At 42.6% G+C, this 19399-nt stretch overlaps 1 protein-coding gene across 1 annotated transcript in view; it reads left to right on the top strand.

The window, feature by feature from the left end:
* LOC143803980 (uncharacterized) overlaps positions 1-19399 on the top strand; it is a 245981-nt gene that overhangs the window by 158013 nt on the left and 68569 nt on the right. Inside the window, exons 18-27 of the mRNA XM_077281732.1 lie at positions 6255-6491; positions 7344-7463; positions 7553-7767; positions 7899-7968; positions 8912-9079; positions 9452-9565; positions 9800-10063; positions 14070-14216; positions 14424-14605; positions 16324-16504. Coding sequence (XP_077137847.1) covers positions 6255-6491; positions 7344-7463; positions 7553-7767; positions 7899-7968; positions 8912-9079; positions 9452-9565; positions 9800-10063; positions 14070-14216; positions 14424-14605; positions 16324-16504 — 1698 coding nt within the window. The remainder of the gene's footprint in view (positions 1-6254; positions 6492-7343; positions 7464-7552; positions 7768-7898; positions 7969-8911; positions 9080-9451; positions 9566-9799; positions 10064-14069; positions 14217-14423; positions 14606-16323; positions 16505-19399) is intronic.

Raw genomic sequence — 19399 nt, 5'->3', positions numbered from 1 at the left:
ACCAACGATGCAGAGGTCCCCGGGTAACCAGGGTAAACATCGGGTTACTAAGCGCAGGGCCGCCCTTAGTAACCCGATGTTTACCATGGTTACCAGCGTAAAAGTAAAAAAAACCAAACACTACATACTTACATTCCGGTGTCTGTCCCCCGGCGTTCTGCTTCTCTCCACTGTGTCTGCACCAGCCGGAAAGCACAGCGGTGACGTCACCGCGTTACCGCTGTGCTCGCTTTCCGGCTGGCCGGCGCTCACAATGCAGAGAAGCAGAACGCCGGGGGACAGACACCGGAATGTAAGTATGTAGTGTTTGTTTTTTTTTACTTTTACGCTGGTAACCACGGTAAACATCGGGTTACTAAGCGCGGCCCTGCGCTTAGTAACCCGATGTTTACCCTGGTTACAAGCGAACGCATCGCTGGATCGCTGTCACACACAACGATCCAGCGATGACAGCGGGAGATCCAGCGACGAAAGAAAGTTCTAAACGATCTGCTATGACGTACGATTCTCAGCAGGGTCCCTGATCGCTGCTGCGTGTCAGGCACAGCGATATTGTATGGATATCGCTGGAACGTCACGAATCGTACCGTCGTAGCGACAAAAGTGCCACTGTGTGACAGTACCCTAAGTCCCGCTTTTCTCCTTCTGAGCATGCCCAGGGAAAAATCTCTCATTGGAGATCGAGGGTCACATGCTTAGATACTGCAGCAAAGGCCATTGGTTCTCCTGGAAGGTCCTGAAGGTGCTCAGGCTTTGAGGCAGCTTCTCATTGGTCCTTCTAGGAAGGTCTTGTTCGTGCTTCAGCTATAAAAGGCTCGCATGGCCGCACGGCCATGCGCTAGTATCAATTCAAATATGTGCTTTGCGCCAGTATGGTTATGCATGAATGTGTTCAGGGACCCGGCTGAAATAAGCCCCTAGAATACCGGCTTCTCCGGTGAGGAAATTGTGTGTTTGTATTCAGGGACCCGGCTGAAATAAGCCCTTAGAATAACGGCTTCTCCGGTGAGGAGATTGTGTGTGTGCATAACCACTGACTGCTATCAGTTCGGCAGCAAGCTTGCGCTCCTGTGAGGCTAACAGGGCGCAGTGCTTTCCTCTCACGGCTGCTCTGTGAGGTAACAGAGCTAGTCTATACCACCAAACAGTGCCACCATTCACTAGCAGCAGGTTCTCCTGCACGGTGGACCCCGCGCTGCGCACGCACCATTTATAATAAACATCTATTTTTACTCGGTGTGTTCCACTAGCCCTAACAGTATGGCTGGCACTCAAGTGTCCCTTTTCAATTGTTCCTACCTTGCCACGGAGGTTGGCACCCTAGCTTGAATGCAATGTGGTGCCCCCGCTCAATGGTGGCTCACCCTCACTTCCCCTGTAAAGCCTAACTTCAATTGTCTGTTTTAATCAAGGAGGGGAGTGGGGAAAGAAAACGGGGCGAGAGAACCTTTGGGCAGTATCCCACAATCCCTAGGAAGGCTCTGACCTGATTCTTTGAAGGGGGTTGTGGCCAGTACTGTACTGCCTCTATCTTATCTATGTAAGGTTTGATCACACCCATGCCTACCGCATAGTCCAAATATTTGGCTTCTTCCATCCCCATGGCACATTTCCTTAGGTTCACATGGACTTTGCTCAGATGACTCCACTTATCCTGGCTGAATACAACAATTTTGCCTGGATAGGTTCCTGCATACCTTTTTCTGAGGTGCTAGAACCCAATCTATGAAATGTTGCTTGGGTCCCCTAGCACCCAAACGACATCCTGTCATATTGATAGCACCCATCCAATGTTGAGAATACAGTCTTTTCCCTGACCTTCTTAAACAGTAGGATCTGCCAATAAATCTTTGTGAGGTCAAGGTCGATGATATGTCTAGCCGATCCTAGCTTTTCGATGAGCTCATCCACTCAGGACATTGGGTAGACATCAGACTTAGGGACCTAATTTACCATCTGTTTCACCTTTTTAGACATCACCTCCCGACAGGCTTTTGTAATACAATAGTATCTCAAATTAATGCAAACATGAGGCTCCATGAGAACCTTATGCCCTATGATGTGGGTGAGTCCTGGAAACTCCAAGAACAGGTATCCGTTTTGGTGCAACAACTTCCGACATAGCTACTTTTGAGAGTAAGACAAGGTATCTATTACTGTGACATCTTCTATGATAGCTTTGGACTTGGCTACCAAATAAGGAACTTTCAGGGGTTCCCTATCCTTTCAAGGTTTGATCAGGTTTACAAGGTAAAATTGATAGGGCTTCCTTGCTTAGTTATTCCATAATTTACTTCACCAACCATTTCCACAATTTGACATGGTTCCTGCCACTTTGCCAAGATATAGCTCTCCATCGTAGGTACCAGCACAAGTACCCAATCCCTGGGATTTAACTTTCTTACTCAGGCTGACCTATTTTATACCCTTGGCTGTGCTTTTTGCGCATTGAGCAGGCGTTCTTTAACAATAGGCATCACATTGCCAATCCTATCTTGTATCTGGGCCACATGTTCTATTACACTCCTGTAGGGTGAGGACTCAAAATCCCTGTGTCACGCCGCTATAATGCAGGTAAATGCAAGCTCCACTAGATGGCAATAGAGTGGAGGGAGCACTACACACAGCAAAGCCAGAGCTGCAATGCAGCATCAAGGCCACCACCAGGTGGCAGCAGAAAAGTCAAACAAGCCGGGTCGACATAAGACTGCAGTGCACTAAAAAAGGAATAAGCGAACACAGAGTCAAAAACAAGCCAAAATGGGTCAGTACCATTAAGGAGCAGATATGCCAAAGACAAGAGACAAAACAACACGTCAGGCTCCAAGACAGGTCAAAACCAGGGAGTCAATACATGAAAGGGGGAACACTGAGTCGGGAAGGGAAGAGAGGTCAAACAGACCCTAGTTCAGTAAGCAAGCAGCAGGACAAATCAGAGCAAATGGGGTCAGCTACACACGCCGTAGGCAGAAACTATAACTGACATGGTCTGCAGGATGAAGCAGAGATAAATAGCAAACCTGAGACCAGACTGAGGCTGAGAAAGTTAACCCCTGGCATGACCAGACTGGAAAATGGGGAAAACAGGACTCAAAACCTCGTCTGGATCATGACACCCAGGTCTCCTCTACATCCAGGAGAATATGGGGGTATCAGCCATACAACAGTTCAAATGGGGAGAAACCTGCAGAGACTTGTGCGACTTCCCTGATGGAAAACAACAGATACGATGGAAGGCATTCCAAGTTGCTGCCATCTTTCTCTATCACCACACTAAGGGTTTTATTGAACCTTTCCACCAGACTGTCCATCTGTGGATTGAACACCACAGTCCTAAGTTACAAAATTTGTAGCGCTTTGCACAACTCTCTCATTACCTTGGACACAAATGTAGTCACTTTGTCCTTTGGGTTCTCCATAGGAAGACCTGTTTGAGAAAAAGTATGGACCAACTTCAGAACTTAGTGGAGAAGCTTAGGGGCTATATATAAATGTCCTCTGGTGAAATTTACCAGCAGTACCACTAAACACAAAGATATGCTATCAAACAACCTGAGGTTAGCATCCTCAATAATCAGAACCTCCCACTCCCATTCATCTCAGCGTCCTCCCTGGTGAGTGTATGCCCGCCACGCACGACAGGAGCGCTGCTGACCGGCACATGTGGACCGGAAAAAAGCCGCTGCACAGAGCGGTGAAAGGAGGGGGCGTGATTTGGGTGACGTCACCAAAAACAAAAAGCAAAGGATGGATGCTGCTTTTTGTTTTTGGTGGCGGGCATACACTCACCAGGGAGGACGCTCCCCATACCACCAGGTGTTTGTACCGCCCCACGCTTCCACTTTGGACATCGTAATACTATCTACTTGGGCCGCTGGTGTTTCCCTTCCTATACCCATCTGGACGGCTACAGCCTTCACTGGGAGCACGTCAGCACCTTCACAAGCAGTTTTACTATTATTCAGTAAGTGTGCTTCTTTTACTTTTACTTGCCACGCACTTTGATGTGAAATCTCGGCTTTAATAGGCACCTGCTCTGCTCTTTCTTGTATTGGTTATTGATTGCCTATATTGCCTATATTGCTTATACTCCTATTGTGGTGCACGTCTTGTCTAGTTAGACGTTCACTTTTTTCCTCTGTACTACTTTATCTAGTTAGCGCGGTGTCCTTATTTATTAATTATTCTCTTTGGTCACTTGACAGAGTCAGCACAGTAGCTGTCTAGGCACCTGCAGCTTTCTAGTTTTATCCTTCTGGGAGCGCCGGTGTGTTTTTATTTCTTTGTTGTTTTTCGAGTTCATATGAGTTCATCCAGCAGAGGGCGCGTCACCGCGACTCAAGGTAACTATAGGACATTCCCCTGCATTCCATTCATTCACCAAATTTTACAGACAAGAGCCCAGCTGCATTAGCAGAGCTCCTGGGTGTAAAATGATTTAACCCCTTCAGATGGATTTACAGCGTGGGACATGACTGATTGACGGAAGGTATTGAATATTGTTGTTTGTTTTGTTTAACTTTATTTCAGATGACAAGGGTCTTCAGGTGGATTGAGAGTATAATAAAATATTAAAACACCCTGTGTCTTTATTTCATTAAAATACTTTTTAATAATGTGTGTGTGTTTTATTAACCATTTCATACTATTGGATTAATAATGGATAGGTGTCATAATTGACGCCTCTCCATTATTAACCTGGCTTAATGTCACCTTACAATAGCTAGGTGACATTAACCCTTCATTACCCCATATCCCACCGCTACACGGGAGTGGGAAGAGAGAGGCTAAGTGTCAGAATAGGCGCATCTTCCAGATGTGCCTTTTCTGGGGTGGCTGGGGGCAGATGTTTTTAGCCGGGGGGGGGGGTCCTATAACCATGGTCCCTCTCTAGGCTATTAATATCTGCCCTCAGTCACTGGCTTTCCCACTCTGGTGGAGAAAATTGCGCGGGAGCCTGCGCCAATTTTTTCCGGGATTTAACCCTTTAATTTAATAGCTAGAGCTTCAAAATTTTACACACAGACACTTGTTACATTACTAAAGAGGAATATGTAATAAAAAAAGGGATATGAGATGGTTTACTGTATGTAAACCATGTCTCATATCCTGTCGGGTTTGTGAAGGAGAGAGCAAAAGCCGGCAATTGAATTACCGGATTTTATGCTGTCTTGTGCTGAATTAAATATAAACATATATATATATATATGTGTCTCACTGACATATATATATGTATATATATACCTATTCTATGTGTACACATTTATTCTACCTATTCTATTCTGTCAGTGTGATTTTACTGTACACCGCACTGAATTGCCGGCTTTTCTAGAGAACACCGCTGTGTATTTCTCGCAAGTCACACACATGGTCCGTGAGTAATCCGTAATTTTCTCGCCACCATAGACTTTCATTGGCGGATTTTTTGCGCAATACGCTGACAAACGCAGCATGCTGCGATTTTCTATGGCCGTACAAGACCGTATAATACAGATCAGTAAAATACGGCAGATAGGAGCAGGGCCATAGAGAATCATGGTACCGTATGCAATCCGTATTTTCTGCGCCTCTCATACGTTCGTAAAACAAGCCAGTGTGACGCCAGCCTTATGCTGCACTTCATGGGCTCTGAGGTCATGAGAAACCAAGAAGCTATGTGACATTCATCCAAATATTGCAACAGTCTGAAAATACTGCTGATTAACGTCAGGGTTCATGTGGCATAGCAATGTCATGCGAGCCCTTGAAACCAGATGTCAACAATGATAGAACGGCGCTGGTGGAGTATGTGTTATTTTTCTTTTACAAGGTGGATTACTCCATTTAAAAAGGGGTTGTTCAATTAGTGTACAACCATTTAAATAAAAAAAAAATCTTGTTGGCTATCCTGACGTGTCTACTATGAAGAACCTGTCAGTATTTTGTTAATTCTTAAACTAGTGCTTTCAATGTGTAGTTCATACAACAATAAATAAAATACCTGTTTTATAGTAATCTGAAGTGCCAGCACTGAAAAATGCCCTGAAGTAACATGGAAAATAGACACACTCTCAGTGCACTCCATGCCCTCAATGCATTTCCAGTATAATTTGTATTCAAAGTTTGAAAAAATATACTTGTAGTATTTTAAAAAACATTCATGTCAGGAAACAGGGAAGCTTGTCTTTAAAATGGTAGTGATTGTAGTTAAAATAATCAAAATGCAAATAGCAATAAATATACTACTAAATTATCTTTTTATTTTGGTCTCCCAGGTTGGTATAGTTATTACGATACTTACCAGTCCACATTTTCATCATGGCATGGAGGAGGCCCAAGATGTTACTACAATTACTGGGGTGGTCTGTCCTATGGCGAGAAAGAAAGATACTTACCAACTCCGTGGGAGTATGAAAACAGTTGGCTGAGATGGTCGAACCCCTACTACTACTATACCCAATATTACAGCTACTTTATGTCAGAAATGCAGAGACAAAGATCCCAGTACAAAGGTATTAATATTGGACCCAATAAAGGGAATCTGTCAGTAGGATGAACCCTCCTAATCTGTCTGTATGGGCATTTAGGTCATAGAAAGTTAAATAAAAGATACCTTGATATCTGTGAGCCGATGACTAAAACAAGTCAGTCAGAGCTCAGTCAGTGTCAGGAAGCGGACGCTGGGGGACGCGCAGGTGAGCATGTACTGTTTGTTTTTTTTACTTTTACGCTGGTAACCAGGGTAAACATCGGGTTACTAAGCGCGGCCCTGCGCTTAGCAACCCGATGTTTACCCTGGTTACCCGGGGGCCTCGGCATCGTTGGTCGCTGGAGAGCGGTCTGTGTGACAGCTCTCCAGCGATCAAACAGCGACGCTGCAGCGATCGGCATCGTTGTCGCTATCGCTGCAGCGTCGCTTCGTGTGAAGGTACCTTTATTTCTAAGAAATCCATGTTTTTCTTGGATGCAAATGAGCTGTTAAGATCTATGGGTGGGACATAAATCTCCCTGAGAATCTGCCTCTAGTATTTGGCCCATAGGTCTTACCAGCTCATTTACATATAAGAAAACTGTTAATTTCTCTGCAATACAAAATCAGATTGCAGATATCTAGGTATATTTTATTCAGCTTCCTGTGATCCGCATGCCCATAGGAGGGTTCATCCTACTGACAGATTCCCATTAATGGCAATTAATATAATCTTAGGCTTATTTAGTATGGTTTTTGCTATTTTTTAGGCTCTTTTTATGAAGGAGGAAATCCTTTTCTAGAATTTAGACGATCTTTTATTCTCTGCTTTTTAGTGTGACATATTAATATGTAATACAGCAAAGTTTTACTACAATGTATCTTGCCCATACAGAACAAGAAGTTGATCCCTACAATAACTGCTGCTTGTACTCTGGCTCTTCATACCTGTGCTCCTTGTACCGGGAGAGAAGACCTTACGATTACTGCTTTGGATATGTTCCGCCGCGTTTTGGTAAGCTTTTCTAGCACCAACTAGTTGTCATGGAGCTACTTAGTTACACTTTTTGAAAGAATACATTGAACACTTAATTTATTTTTTAGGTTCCTTATTCGGTGATCCCCACATCAATACACTAGATGGAGTAAAATACACTTTTAATGGCTTGGGAGAGTTCATTTTGACCAATGTGAAAGATGAGAACGACACAGTAATTTTCAGGCTGCAGGGTCGTACTGCTAGGGCTTGGAATGGGACACATGAAACACAGGCAACCAACTTCGTGGGACTGGCTGCGATAATTCAAGAAGAGACAACGGTAAAGATGATAATACAACTAAACATTTACAATAATTGTCTCACCCTACACCAATGTTCACATGAATAATATTGAGTGAAGCTTTGGTTGATGTTGATTGCATCTTTTTTGGAATTGGTCTTTTTGTACAGATTGAGTTAATGCTCCAGGGGAGTAATTCAACCATTGTGAAACTCAATGGCTCAGAATTTACTTTACCAGGTATGTATAAATAAAGTTAAACTTTCATTTTTTTCAAATATTTTCTTACCTTTTCATAAAAATAAAAAAAACCTATACTCTTATTGAAGTTAAAATTTTTAAAAATAGTTTTATTTTGACCTGATTAAAACATGGTTATGTATAACTAGCTGAAGAGCACGGCGTTGCCCAGGCATAGTAACTATCTGTGGTTAGTTATAGCACCTCACTTCTCTCATTTTCCCCCTCACATCTGAGGGGGAAAATGAGGAGTGAGTAGGAAAATGAGAGATCTCTCATTTCCCCCTCACTCCTCAGTATTTGTAAGCTAAAACTTGGAGTAAAACAATCAGAGGAAAAGTGTATTAGAAACTCATCACCACTTCTGTATTTTTCTCCCACTCGTGGTGTTGGCTTATAAATACTGAGGTAACATACTGACCAAATACTGAACGTGTGAATGTGGCCTTATACACAGCCACCACCTGCAGCGCTTCACTGTTCTCTATATACAGCCTCATACTGCAGCAGCACCTCACTTCTCTCATTTCCCCCCTGACAGCTCTAATTTTCCCCCTCACATCTCTATCCATGAGGCTCCTCTCTTTCCATTGACATCATACCTCACAGGAGCAACTCCATTCTAGACACGACGGAGCTAGATGTGGCCTGTGCCTGATATGTGGAATGGGCATGGCTATGTGGAGTGGCTGTGGCTCTATACACACACACATATACATACACTCAACTTTATACATATAAATAGTTTGATAAAATCAGATAATGTTTGCTCTCTTGCTATTGCAAATCTTTAAAATCAAGATTTAGAGTAAATATAAAAAAATACTACTTAAGGATGCATTGATGGGTGTCAAATCACATAAAACAGCTGCATAGTTGACAATTAGGTATGGCATTCCTGTGAATATATTTGATTAATAAATCTTTCTTTGAATCTTCCAAGATAACTCTACCTATGTAAGCAAAATCACACTGGAGAAGACAAGCAAAGACGAAATAAAAGCCTCGTTCGATGGTGGGATCTCAATCACAGTTTCTGCTATGGAGGGAGCTTTGAGCTTTGTCACAATGTTAGATACTATCTACAAGAACAAAACTGAAGGCCTTCTGGGTAAGAAAATATTTTTGCTAGATCTTTACTTTCTACAGTGAATTACGTGACAGTGAGTTGCCTCATAATCTGCAGTCTACCAGCTACTGCAATATAATAGTAATCATAACAATAATAATAATAATAATTTTTATTTATATAGCGCCAACATATTCCGCAGCACTTTACAATTAAGCGGGGACATGTACAAACAATAAATTCAGTACGAGTTAAGACAATTTAAACAGTGACATTAGGAGTAAGTAATAATCTGTGATAATTAATACTATGAACATTAAAATAAAAACCTGATATGTGAGAAATATGAGGAATTTAACAATTCTCAAATGTAGAATTTTTGTATTTAATAACATTGATGTAAATTTTTTGCAGGAATCTTTAATGATGATAAGACAGATGACCTAATGGCTGCTAATGGAACCAAACTGGAATTTAATGGTGTGAACCTTCCGAATGATTCCCTGATATTTGAGATCGGAATGACATGTAAGTGGTTAATGGTGTCTACTTTGTCATTTCAGATTTATCATGTTCTTTAAATAGGTTTTATAGCCTTTGTTTTTTCCTAGATGTCTTATTCAAGAATAATATATGAGCTTTTTTTAATTTTAATGTTTTAAAATAAGACCTTCAAACTGTATATTACAGAAAAAGGGTGTCCTTGTTGGGAAAATAAAATATAATCATTGCCGCCTTTTTACAAATTACTTTGTTTCACAGGGAAAACCTCCCCTTCGGACAGCCTCTTCATCTACAATGAAACCACTGGAGAATCCTGGGACACCTACAACAATAACACATTTGTACCACTGTTTTATGATGAGCTGCTTTTGATGACTGACAATGAAATCATCAAGAAAGCAAATGAGACTTGTCAAGGAAATGATGAGTGTATCTTTGATATCTTGAGTACTGGAAATGAAGCTTTAGGAAAGGCCACACTTGACAGTGAGAACTCAGCAAATGAGCAAAGCATCACAATGAGTAAGAAATATTCCTTTATATCCTTCGGTGTCGCTTTTGCACATTCTCAGTCATTTGAAATATTTTCTTACTTTTTTTTCTATAACTTAGTGACAGGTAGAACTTGCCAAATCTTTCTGACCTTTCTTATCAAGTCGTTTCACATTCAACTACTGTAGTCTAAATCAGAGCTGGGCAATATGTGGTATGCAGGCCACATCCGGTCTCATGGCTGTTCCAAGGCAGACAAAGAGACAAAAACAATGGCCCATGGGCTGCATCATAACCTCTCCCACCAGCTCTGCTGTGCAAACTGAAGAATGTGTTGTTGCTAGTGTTGAGCGATACCTTCCGATACTTGAAAGTATCGGTATCAGATAGTATCGGCCGATATCCGAAAAATATCAGATATCGCCAATACCGATACCCGATACCAATACAAGTCAATGGGACACAAGTATCGGAAGCTATCCTGGATGGTTCCCAGGGTCTGAAGGAGAGGAAACTCTCCTTCAGGCCCTGGGATCCATATTCATGTAAAAAATAAAGAATAAAAATAAAAAATATGGATATACTCACCCCTCCGGCGGACTCTGGACCTAGCGGTGTTAACCGGCAGCCTCCGTTCCTAAGAATGAGCGAGTGAAGGACCTTCGATGACGTGGCGGCTTGTGATTGGTCGCGTGACCACTCATGTGACCGCTCACGCGACCAATCACAAGACCGCGACGTCATTGCAGGTCCTTCACTCGCTCATTCTTAGGAACGGAGGCTGCCGGTTGCAGCGGTTACAACCAGGGCGCGTCAGAGGGTGAGTATATCCCTATTTTTAATTTTTATTCTTTATTCTACACATGAGTATGCATTCCGATCCCGATTCCCAATATCGCAAAAATATCGGAACTCGGTATCGGAATTCCGATACCGCAAATATCGGCCGATACCCGATACTTGCGGTATCGGAATGCTCAACACTAGTTGTTGCTTTATTCATATGTGTATGGCATGTTTGCAAGTATATAGAAAGCTATGTCTTGGCTCATACTGTATTTAGGGGGCTATATGGGGCTCACACTTTATATAGAAAGCTATCTGGGGGCTCAAATTGTATTTAGGGGACTGTGTGGGGGCTTACACTGTTTATAAAAAGCTATGTGGGGCTCACACTGTATATAGGATTATGTGGAGCTTACACTATAAATAGGGGTTCACACTGAATATAGGTGGCAATGTGGGGACTCATACTGTATTTTGCAGGCTTTATGGGGCTCATACTGTATATAAGGTGCTCTGTGGGGGCTCATTTTGTATATAGGAGGCCATATGGGGCTCATACTGTATCTAGGGGGCTACATCGTGTATGTAGAGACTATGTGAGGACTCATATTGTATATAGGTGTAATGTGGTTAGTCACATTATATAGGAGGCTACAGCTCTGGCACAAATTAAGATACTACTGCACAGTTTTATAAAAGTTAGCTTCTCTACATGTCTGACAGCCATTCCATTCCAGTGTCAGTTGAATTCCAACCAGAGCACACCACATTCTACTTAATGTGCTTCTGATTAGGTGATCACCTGAACCAAATCTTATTTAACAAAAGAAAGTATAAAAAAAAACACTGCTGCGGTGTTCACAATCCTCTTGCAATAGGACAAGCTGGATGGCAAATCAAGTGCTAGTAATATCCCCAAAGTAATAGGAATGAAAAAATAACTTTTAACCATGCCAAATAAGTTGAAAAGAAAAGTCTTGAGTGAGGAAAAGAAGGGTTCAATTCTGGCTTTAATAGCAGAGGGGCACAGTGAGTGTCATGTTGCCTCCATCCTTAAAATCCTTAAGATGGCAGTCCATTGCAGCAAGGTCAAGCAGCAGACACTGACACTGGGGACAACAAAGCTACAGACCAGCAAAGGGCAAAAATGACTCTCCACTGACCGGGATGACTGTCATCTTATTCGACTGTCACTCAGCAACCGCAGGATGACATCAAGTGACGTACAAAAGGCATGTCAAATGGCAGCTGGGGTGAAGTGCACGCCAAGAACAGTTCGTAAGAGGCTCCTAAAGGCAGGACTCAAGTCATGTAAAGCTAGAAAAAAGACCATAAAGATTGGATCATAGAGGACTGGAGTAAGGTAATCTTCTCTGATGAGTCTAATTTTCAGCTTTGCCCAACACCTGGTTGTCTAATGGTTAGACAGAGACCTGGAGAGGCATACAAGCCACAGTGTCTTGGACCCACTATGAAATGTGGTGGAGGATCTGTGATGATCTGCGGATGCTTCAGCAAGGCTGAAGTTGGGCAGGTTAATCTTTGCGAAGGACGTATGAATCAAGCCACATACAAGGTTATCCTGGAAAAACAGTTGATTCCTTCTGCTCCGGCAATGTTCCCCAATGCTGAGGACTGGTTTTTCCAGAAGGACAATGCGCCATGCCACACAGCTAGGTCAATTAAGGTATGGAAGAAGGTCCACCACATCAAATCCCTGTCATGGCCAGCCCAATCTCCAGACCTGAACCCCATTGAAAATGTCTGGAATGTAATCAAGAGAATGATGGATAGGCACAAGCCATCAAACAGAGAAGAACTGCTTACATTTTTGTACCAGAAGTTGCTTAAGGTCACCCAAAAGCGGTGTGAAAGACTGGTAGTCAGCATGCCAAGACGCATAAAAGCTGTGATTAAAAATCATAGTTATTCCACAAAATATTGATTTCTTAACTCTTCCTGAGTTAAAAAAAATAGTATTGTTGTTTCTAAATGATTATAAACTTGTTTTTTTTTTTTACATTATTTAAGGTCTGCAAGCAATGCATTTTTTTTTTAGTTATTTTGACCATTTCTCATTTTCAGAAAATAAATACAAAAATGATTGCTTGGAACTTCTGAGACATGTTGTCCGTAGTTTATAGGAAAAAAGAACAATTTACATTTTACTCAAAAATATACCTATAAAGAGAAAAATCAGACAAACTGAAAATTTTGCAGTGGTCTTTTAATTTTTGCCAGAGCTATATGTGGGGCTCATACTGTAGATATAGAGGCTATGTGGGGGCTCATATTGTATATAGGTGGCTATATGGGGGCTCATGCTTCATATATGGGGCTTTGCGGGGTCTCACACTGTATTTAATTGCTATGTGGGGCTCACACTCTATATAGGAGAGTATGTGGGGGCTAATACTGTATATGGGGGCTATGTGAGGGTTCATATTGTATATAGAGAGGCTATGTGAGTGCACATACTGCATATAGGAGTAATGTAAGGACTCACACTCTACAATATATAGGAAGCTATATGGGGTGCAAACTGTATATGAAGAGGCTATGTAGTGGCTCATAATATATGTAGGGGGCTGTGGGAGGGATCACTCTGTACATAGGAGGCTATTTGGAGGCTTATACTGTATTTAGGGTGTTATGTTGGGGCTCAATCAGTATATAGGAGCTATGGGGTGCTCATAATGTACATACGTGGCTATGTGGGGCCTCAAACTGTACATAGGAGGCTATGTGGGGCTCATACTGTATATAAGGGTAACGGGGACACAATGTATATAGAATGCTATGTGGGGCTCATATTGTATATTGGAGGCAATGTGGGGGTCTCAATCTGTATATAGGGGCTATGTGAGGGCTAATAATGTATATAGAAAGGGTATGTAGAGGCTCATACTGTATGTAGGGAGATGTGTGGGGGCTCATATTGTCTATATGGGCTGAGTACAGGGTCATACGGCATATAGGACATGTCAGCGTACTAATTCTGCTCAATATTAAGTGATACAATTAATATTAATATAGAATAATAATTATAATTAATATGTTAATATTTATATTGAGTAGATTTATTTTCAGCCAACTGGTTTGGCCCTCTACAAAAGTCACGGTCTCTCATGTAGCCCCTCAAGAAAATTAGATGCCCACTCCTGGTCTATATATGCAATGTATGAACACAATGTAATCCAAATGTATACATTTAGTTAGAAAGATCTGACTAAACAACTTCTCTCTACAGATAACTTTCCACCTATTGTTACCGGACCAACCACCATTTTCACCAAGGTTTTTGAGCCAATACATGTTACCTACACGGCCACTGATGGGAATAATGACACTGTGATCTTTTCCCTGGAAACAGACTCCACTGACCTCAATATAACAGGTGAATATATGTTAAGCAGCCCTGATGGTTATGTTTTATAGTGTATATGTTACTGATATAGCAATTATTGATATAATATTCAGTTTAACATATTTCTATGAGCTGATTACATTACTAAGATATAATGCATATCCCTTCCATATTCTACAACATGAGTAATTTAGTTTTCTTGACAATGTCAGTCACAATTTTCTTTTCACTGTGCAGGTGAAGGAGTTTTGGTTTGGTATCCCACCAGTTCAATACCTGTTAATGCCACTATAGTAGTCGATGATTCCAAAGTCGCTACTGACGTGGTACTAACACTGGTGCTCTGCAATTGTACCAACAATGGTGACTGTCTTTATGATAATGCCATCAGCCTAGGAAATGAAACTACAACTTTCAAGGTAAACTGTCTTTCTGATTAACATTAACATACAGTGGGTACAGAAAGTATTCAGACCCCTTTAAATTTTTCACTCTTTGTTTCATTGCAGCCATTTGGTAAATTCAAAAAAGTTCATTTTTTTTTCTCATTAATATTCACTCTGCACCCCATCTTGACTGAAAAAAATCAGAAATGTAGTAATTTTTGCAAATGTATTAAATAAGAAAATCTGAAATATCACATGGTCATAAGTATTGAAACCATTTGCTCAGTATTGAGTAGAAGCATCCTTTTGAGCTAGTACAGCCATGAGTCTTCTCGGAAATGATTCAACAAGTTTTTCACACCTGGATTTGGGAATACCCTGCCATTGTTCCTTGCAGATTCTCTCCAGTTCCATCAGGTTGGATGGTGAACATTGGTGGACAGCCATTTTTAGGTCTCTCCAGAGATGCTCAAATGGGTTTAGGTTAGGGCTCTGGCTGGGCCAGGCAAAAATGGTCACAGAGTTGTTCTGAAGCCACTCCTTTTATATTTTAGCTGTGTGCTTAGGGTCATTGTCTTGTTGGAAGGTGAACCTTCAGCCAAGCCTGAGATCAAGAGCACTCTGGAAGAGGTTTTCATCCAGGATATCTCAGTACTTGGCCACATTCTGTCCCTGTAGCTGTATAACACCCCCATAGCATGATGCTGCCACCACCATGTTTCACTGTTTGGATTGTATAGGGCAGGCGATAACCAGTGCCTGGTTTTCTCCACACATACCGCTTAGAAATATCACCAAAAAGCTCTATCTTCATCTCATCAGACCAGAGAACCGTATTTCTCATAGTTTGGGAGTCCTTCATATGTTTTTAGTAAACTCTATTCCGGCTTTCATATGTCTTGCCCTAAGGAGAGGCTTCCGTTGAGCCACTCTACCATAAAGGTCTGACTGGTGGAGGGCTGCAGTGATAGTTGACTTTGTGGAACTTTCTCCCATCTCCCTACTGCATCTCTGGAGCTCAGCCACAGTGATCTTTGGGTTCTTCTTTACCTCTCTCTCCCCCTCTCTCCTCTCCAAGGCTCTTCTCCCACAATTTGGTTGGACAGCTAGGTCTAGGAAGACTTCTGGTGGTCCCAAACTTCTTCCATTTAATTATTATGGTTGACTGTGCTCTTTGGAATCTTGAGTACTGCAGAAATTCTGCTGTAACCGTGACCAGATCTGTGCCTTTCCACAAATCTTCCTCTAAGCTCCTTGGCCAGTTCCTTTGGTTCCTATATGATTCTCATTTGACCTGACATGCACTGTGAGCTGTGAGGTCTTATTTAGACAGGTGTGTACCATTCCAAATTAAGTCCTATCAGTTTAGTTAAACACAGCTGGACTCCAATGAAGAAGTAGAACCATCTTAAGGAGGATCACAAGGAAATGGACAGCATTTGACTTAAATATGAATGTCTGATCAAAGGGTCTGAATACTTACAACCATGTGATATTTCAGTTTTTCTTTTTTATTAAATTTGCAAAAAATATCCACTTTTCTGTTTTTTTCAGTCAAGATGGGATACAGAGTGTAATGTGAACAAAATGAATTTTTTTGAACTTACCAAATGGCTGCGATGAAACAAAGAGTGAAAAATTTAAAGCATCTGGCTACTTTCCATACTCACTGTATTTTTTACAACAATAGAATATATATATGATATGTGTAGCTTACACAAGTTACATTATCTATTTATATTGCAATGCAGGTCTCCGGATGTATCTGTTCAGCTGCATGGACCGGAATGTACTGTGAAAATGATTTTGATGCTTGCGCAGAAAACAAGTGTTATGTTAATAGTACTTGTAAAGATTTAATAGCCCCTTTAGAAGGTTATACTTGCGGTCCTTGTCCCACACATCTGACTGGAGATGGAGAAACCTGTACAGGTGAGTAAATATTGTAGCTCACTGCATAAAGATAAAGATAAACAAAGATTTTTGAATGATTCTCTTGGAATGTAAAACTGTTTAAAAGGATTCTTGAAGAATGTAATAAAATGGTACCATCACTTTATTGAAGCAGCAGCCTGTCCTAGTAACGTGTCAAGACGGGCTGCAGTTTGTAGAATCACAGTTTCGAAGAACTGTTTCTCAACTAACAGAGGACTTGTATCTTAAAGGGAACCTGTCACCACGTTTTTTCCGTATGAGATGAAAATACTGTTAAATAGGGCCTGAGCTGTGCATTACAATAGTGTATTTTGTGGACCCCGATTCCCCAAATATGCTGCCGAAATATGCTACCAAAGTAGCCATTTTCGCCTGTCAATCAGGCTGGTCTGGTCAGATGGGTGTGGTGTCTTCCCCCAGATCTTGCTTAGTTTTCCGTTGGTGGCGTAGTGGTTTGCACATGCCCAAGTCCAGAATCCACTGCACAGGGGAGGGAAAAGAGCGCGATCTGCGCTATTCCCCGGGTGATCGGTGGGGGAGGCCATCTTCCTGTGGCCGCGCGTGCGCAGATGGAGCGCTCTGCTGCCCGGGGCTTCAGGAAAATGGCCGCGGGATGCCATGCGTGCGCAGATGGAGATCGCGGCGGCCATTTTCCTGAAGCCGTGTTCGCATCTCTGCTTCAGGAAAATGGCCGCCGCGATCTCCATCTGCGCACGCGCGGCTGTTATGGACCTGGTGGTTAGGAGCACCCGGAATGACCTGATGGTTAAACTAGAAATCGGGACAAGCTCTGGAGAAGTGGGAACTCTACTGACCGCAAACCCTAATCCTATCACACACACTAGAAATAGCCGTGGAGGGTACCTAACTCTCCCTAGACGCCTCTTCACAGCCTAAGAGCTAACTACCCCTAAAGATAGAAAATAAAGCCTTACCTTGCCTCAGAGAAATTCCCCAAAGGAAAAGGCAGCCCCCACAAATATTGACTGTGAGTTAAGAGGAAAGTCACAAACACAGGAATGAAACAGGTTTTAGCAAAGGAGGCCAGTCTTCACTAAATAGTCAGAGGATAGAAAAGGGAACTAGGCGGTCAGCACAAAAAACTACAACAACCACACAGAGTATGCAAAAAGACCTCCACACCGACTCACGGTGTGGAGGTGCAACTCTGCACCCCCAGAGCTTCCAGCTAGCAAGGAAATATCATGGTAGCAAGCTGGACTAGAACTTAGCATGTACTAAGAAATAAATTCAGGAAGCAATGAACAACAAATGAACTAGCAGGGACTTAGCTTCTGCTGGAGTAGACATGTCATCAGAGAAGTCCAAGAGAGATCTGAACCAATACTGAGATATTGACAGCTGGCAAGTAGTAACGATCTGAGTGGAGTTAAATAGGGAAGCCAGCATAGTAATAAACGAGGGCAGCTGAGCAAGCCAACCTCAAGGACCAGCAGTTCCACTCAAAGCCACCAGAGGGAGTCCAAAGACAGAACTCACCAAAGTACCATTCATGACCACAGGAGGGAGTCCGAGAACGGAATTCACAACAGTACCCCCCCCCTTGAGGAGGGGTCACCGAACCCTGACCAGGGACCCGAGGCTGATCAGGACGAGCCAAATGAAAGGCACGAACTAAATCGGCAGCATGGACATCGGAGGCAACAACCCAGGAATTATACTCCTGACCATAGCCCTTCCACTTAAACAGGTACTGAAGCATCCGCCTCGAAATACGAGAATCCAAACTTTTTTCCACCACATACTCCAACTCCCCCTCGACCAACACCGGAGCAGGAGGATCAACGGAAGGAACCATAGGCGCCACATATCTCCGCAACAACGACCTATGGAACACATTATGGATGGCAAAAGAGGCTGGAAGGTCTGTTATGATCCTTAGTGGTTGAGGATAACAAAATACTCCAGCTAAGTAACAAAACATAGGACAAGCTCTAGAGAGGTGGCAAACTGGACTGACCGCAAATCTGAACCTATCCAACACACTAAAGGTAGCCGGTGAACGTGTCTAAAATCCTAGATGTCTCGAGCCAGCCTGAGGAACTAACTACCCCTAGAGAGAAAGAAAGACCTCACTTGCCTCCAGAGAAATAATCCCCAAAGATATAGAAGCCCCCAACAAATAATAACGGTGAGGTAAGAGGAAGGCACATACACAGGGGTGAAAGCAGATTCAGCAAATGAGGCCCACTAATACTTGATAGCAGAAAATAGAAAAGGATCTGTGCGGTCAGTAAAAAACCCTTACAAAATATCCACACTGAGATTTCAAGAACCCCCGCACCAACTAACGGTGTGGGGGGAGAAACTCAGTCCCCTAGAGCAACCAGCAAGTGAGAAAATCACATTTTAGCAAGCTGGACAAGAAAAATGATGAATGCTGATAATCAAAAAATAAACAAACAAAAACTTAGCTTGTCTTGGAGAGACTGGGAGCAAGGTAGTCACAAGGAATCTGAAGAGCACTGAATACATTGAGAGCAGGCAAAGAACTGAGTATCCAGGTGAGCTAAATAGGAAACCATCCAAGGATAACGAACCAGCTGATGCTGCCAACCTGCAGAAAGACAACACTACACAGTACCGCTTGTGACCACTAGAGGGAGCCCAAAAATAGAGTTCACAACAGTACCCCCCCTTGAGGAGGGGTCACCGAACCCTCATCAAGACCCCCAGGGCGATCAGAATGAGCCGCGTGGAAGGCATGAACCAAATCAGCCGCATGAACATCAGAGGCGACAACCCAGGAATTATCCTCCTGACCATAGCCCTTCCACTTAACCAAATACTGAAGCCTCCGTCTAGAGATACGAGAATCCAAAATCTTCTCCACCACGTACTCCAATTCGCCCTCGACCAGCACCGGAGCAG

This window comes from Ranitomeya variabilis, chromosome 2 (genome assembly GCF_051348905.1).
Source record: "Ranitomeya variabilis isolate aRanVar5 chromosome 2, aRanVar5.hap1, whole genome shotgun sequence".
NCBI classification, from domain to species: domain Eukaryota; kingdom Metazoa; phylum Chordata; class Amphibia; order Anura; family Dendrobatidae; genus Ranitomeya; species Ranitomeya variabilis.
Note: the sequence above shows the minus strand (reverse complement) of the source record. Positions and strands in the feature narration are given on the sequence as shown.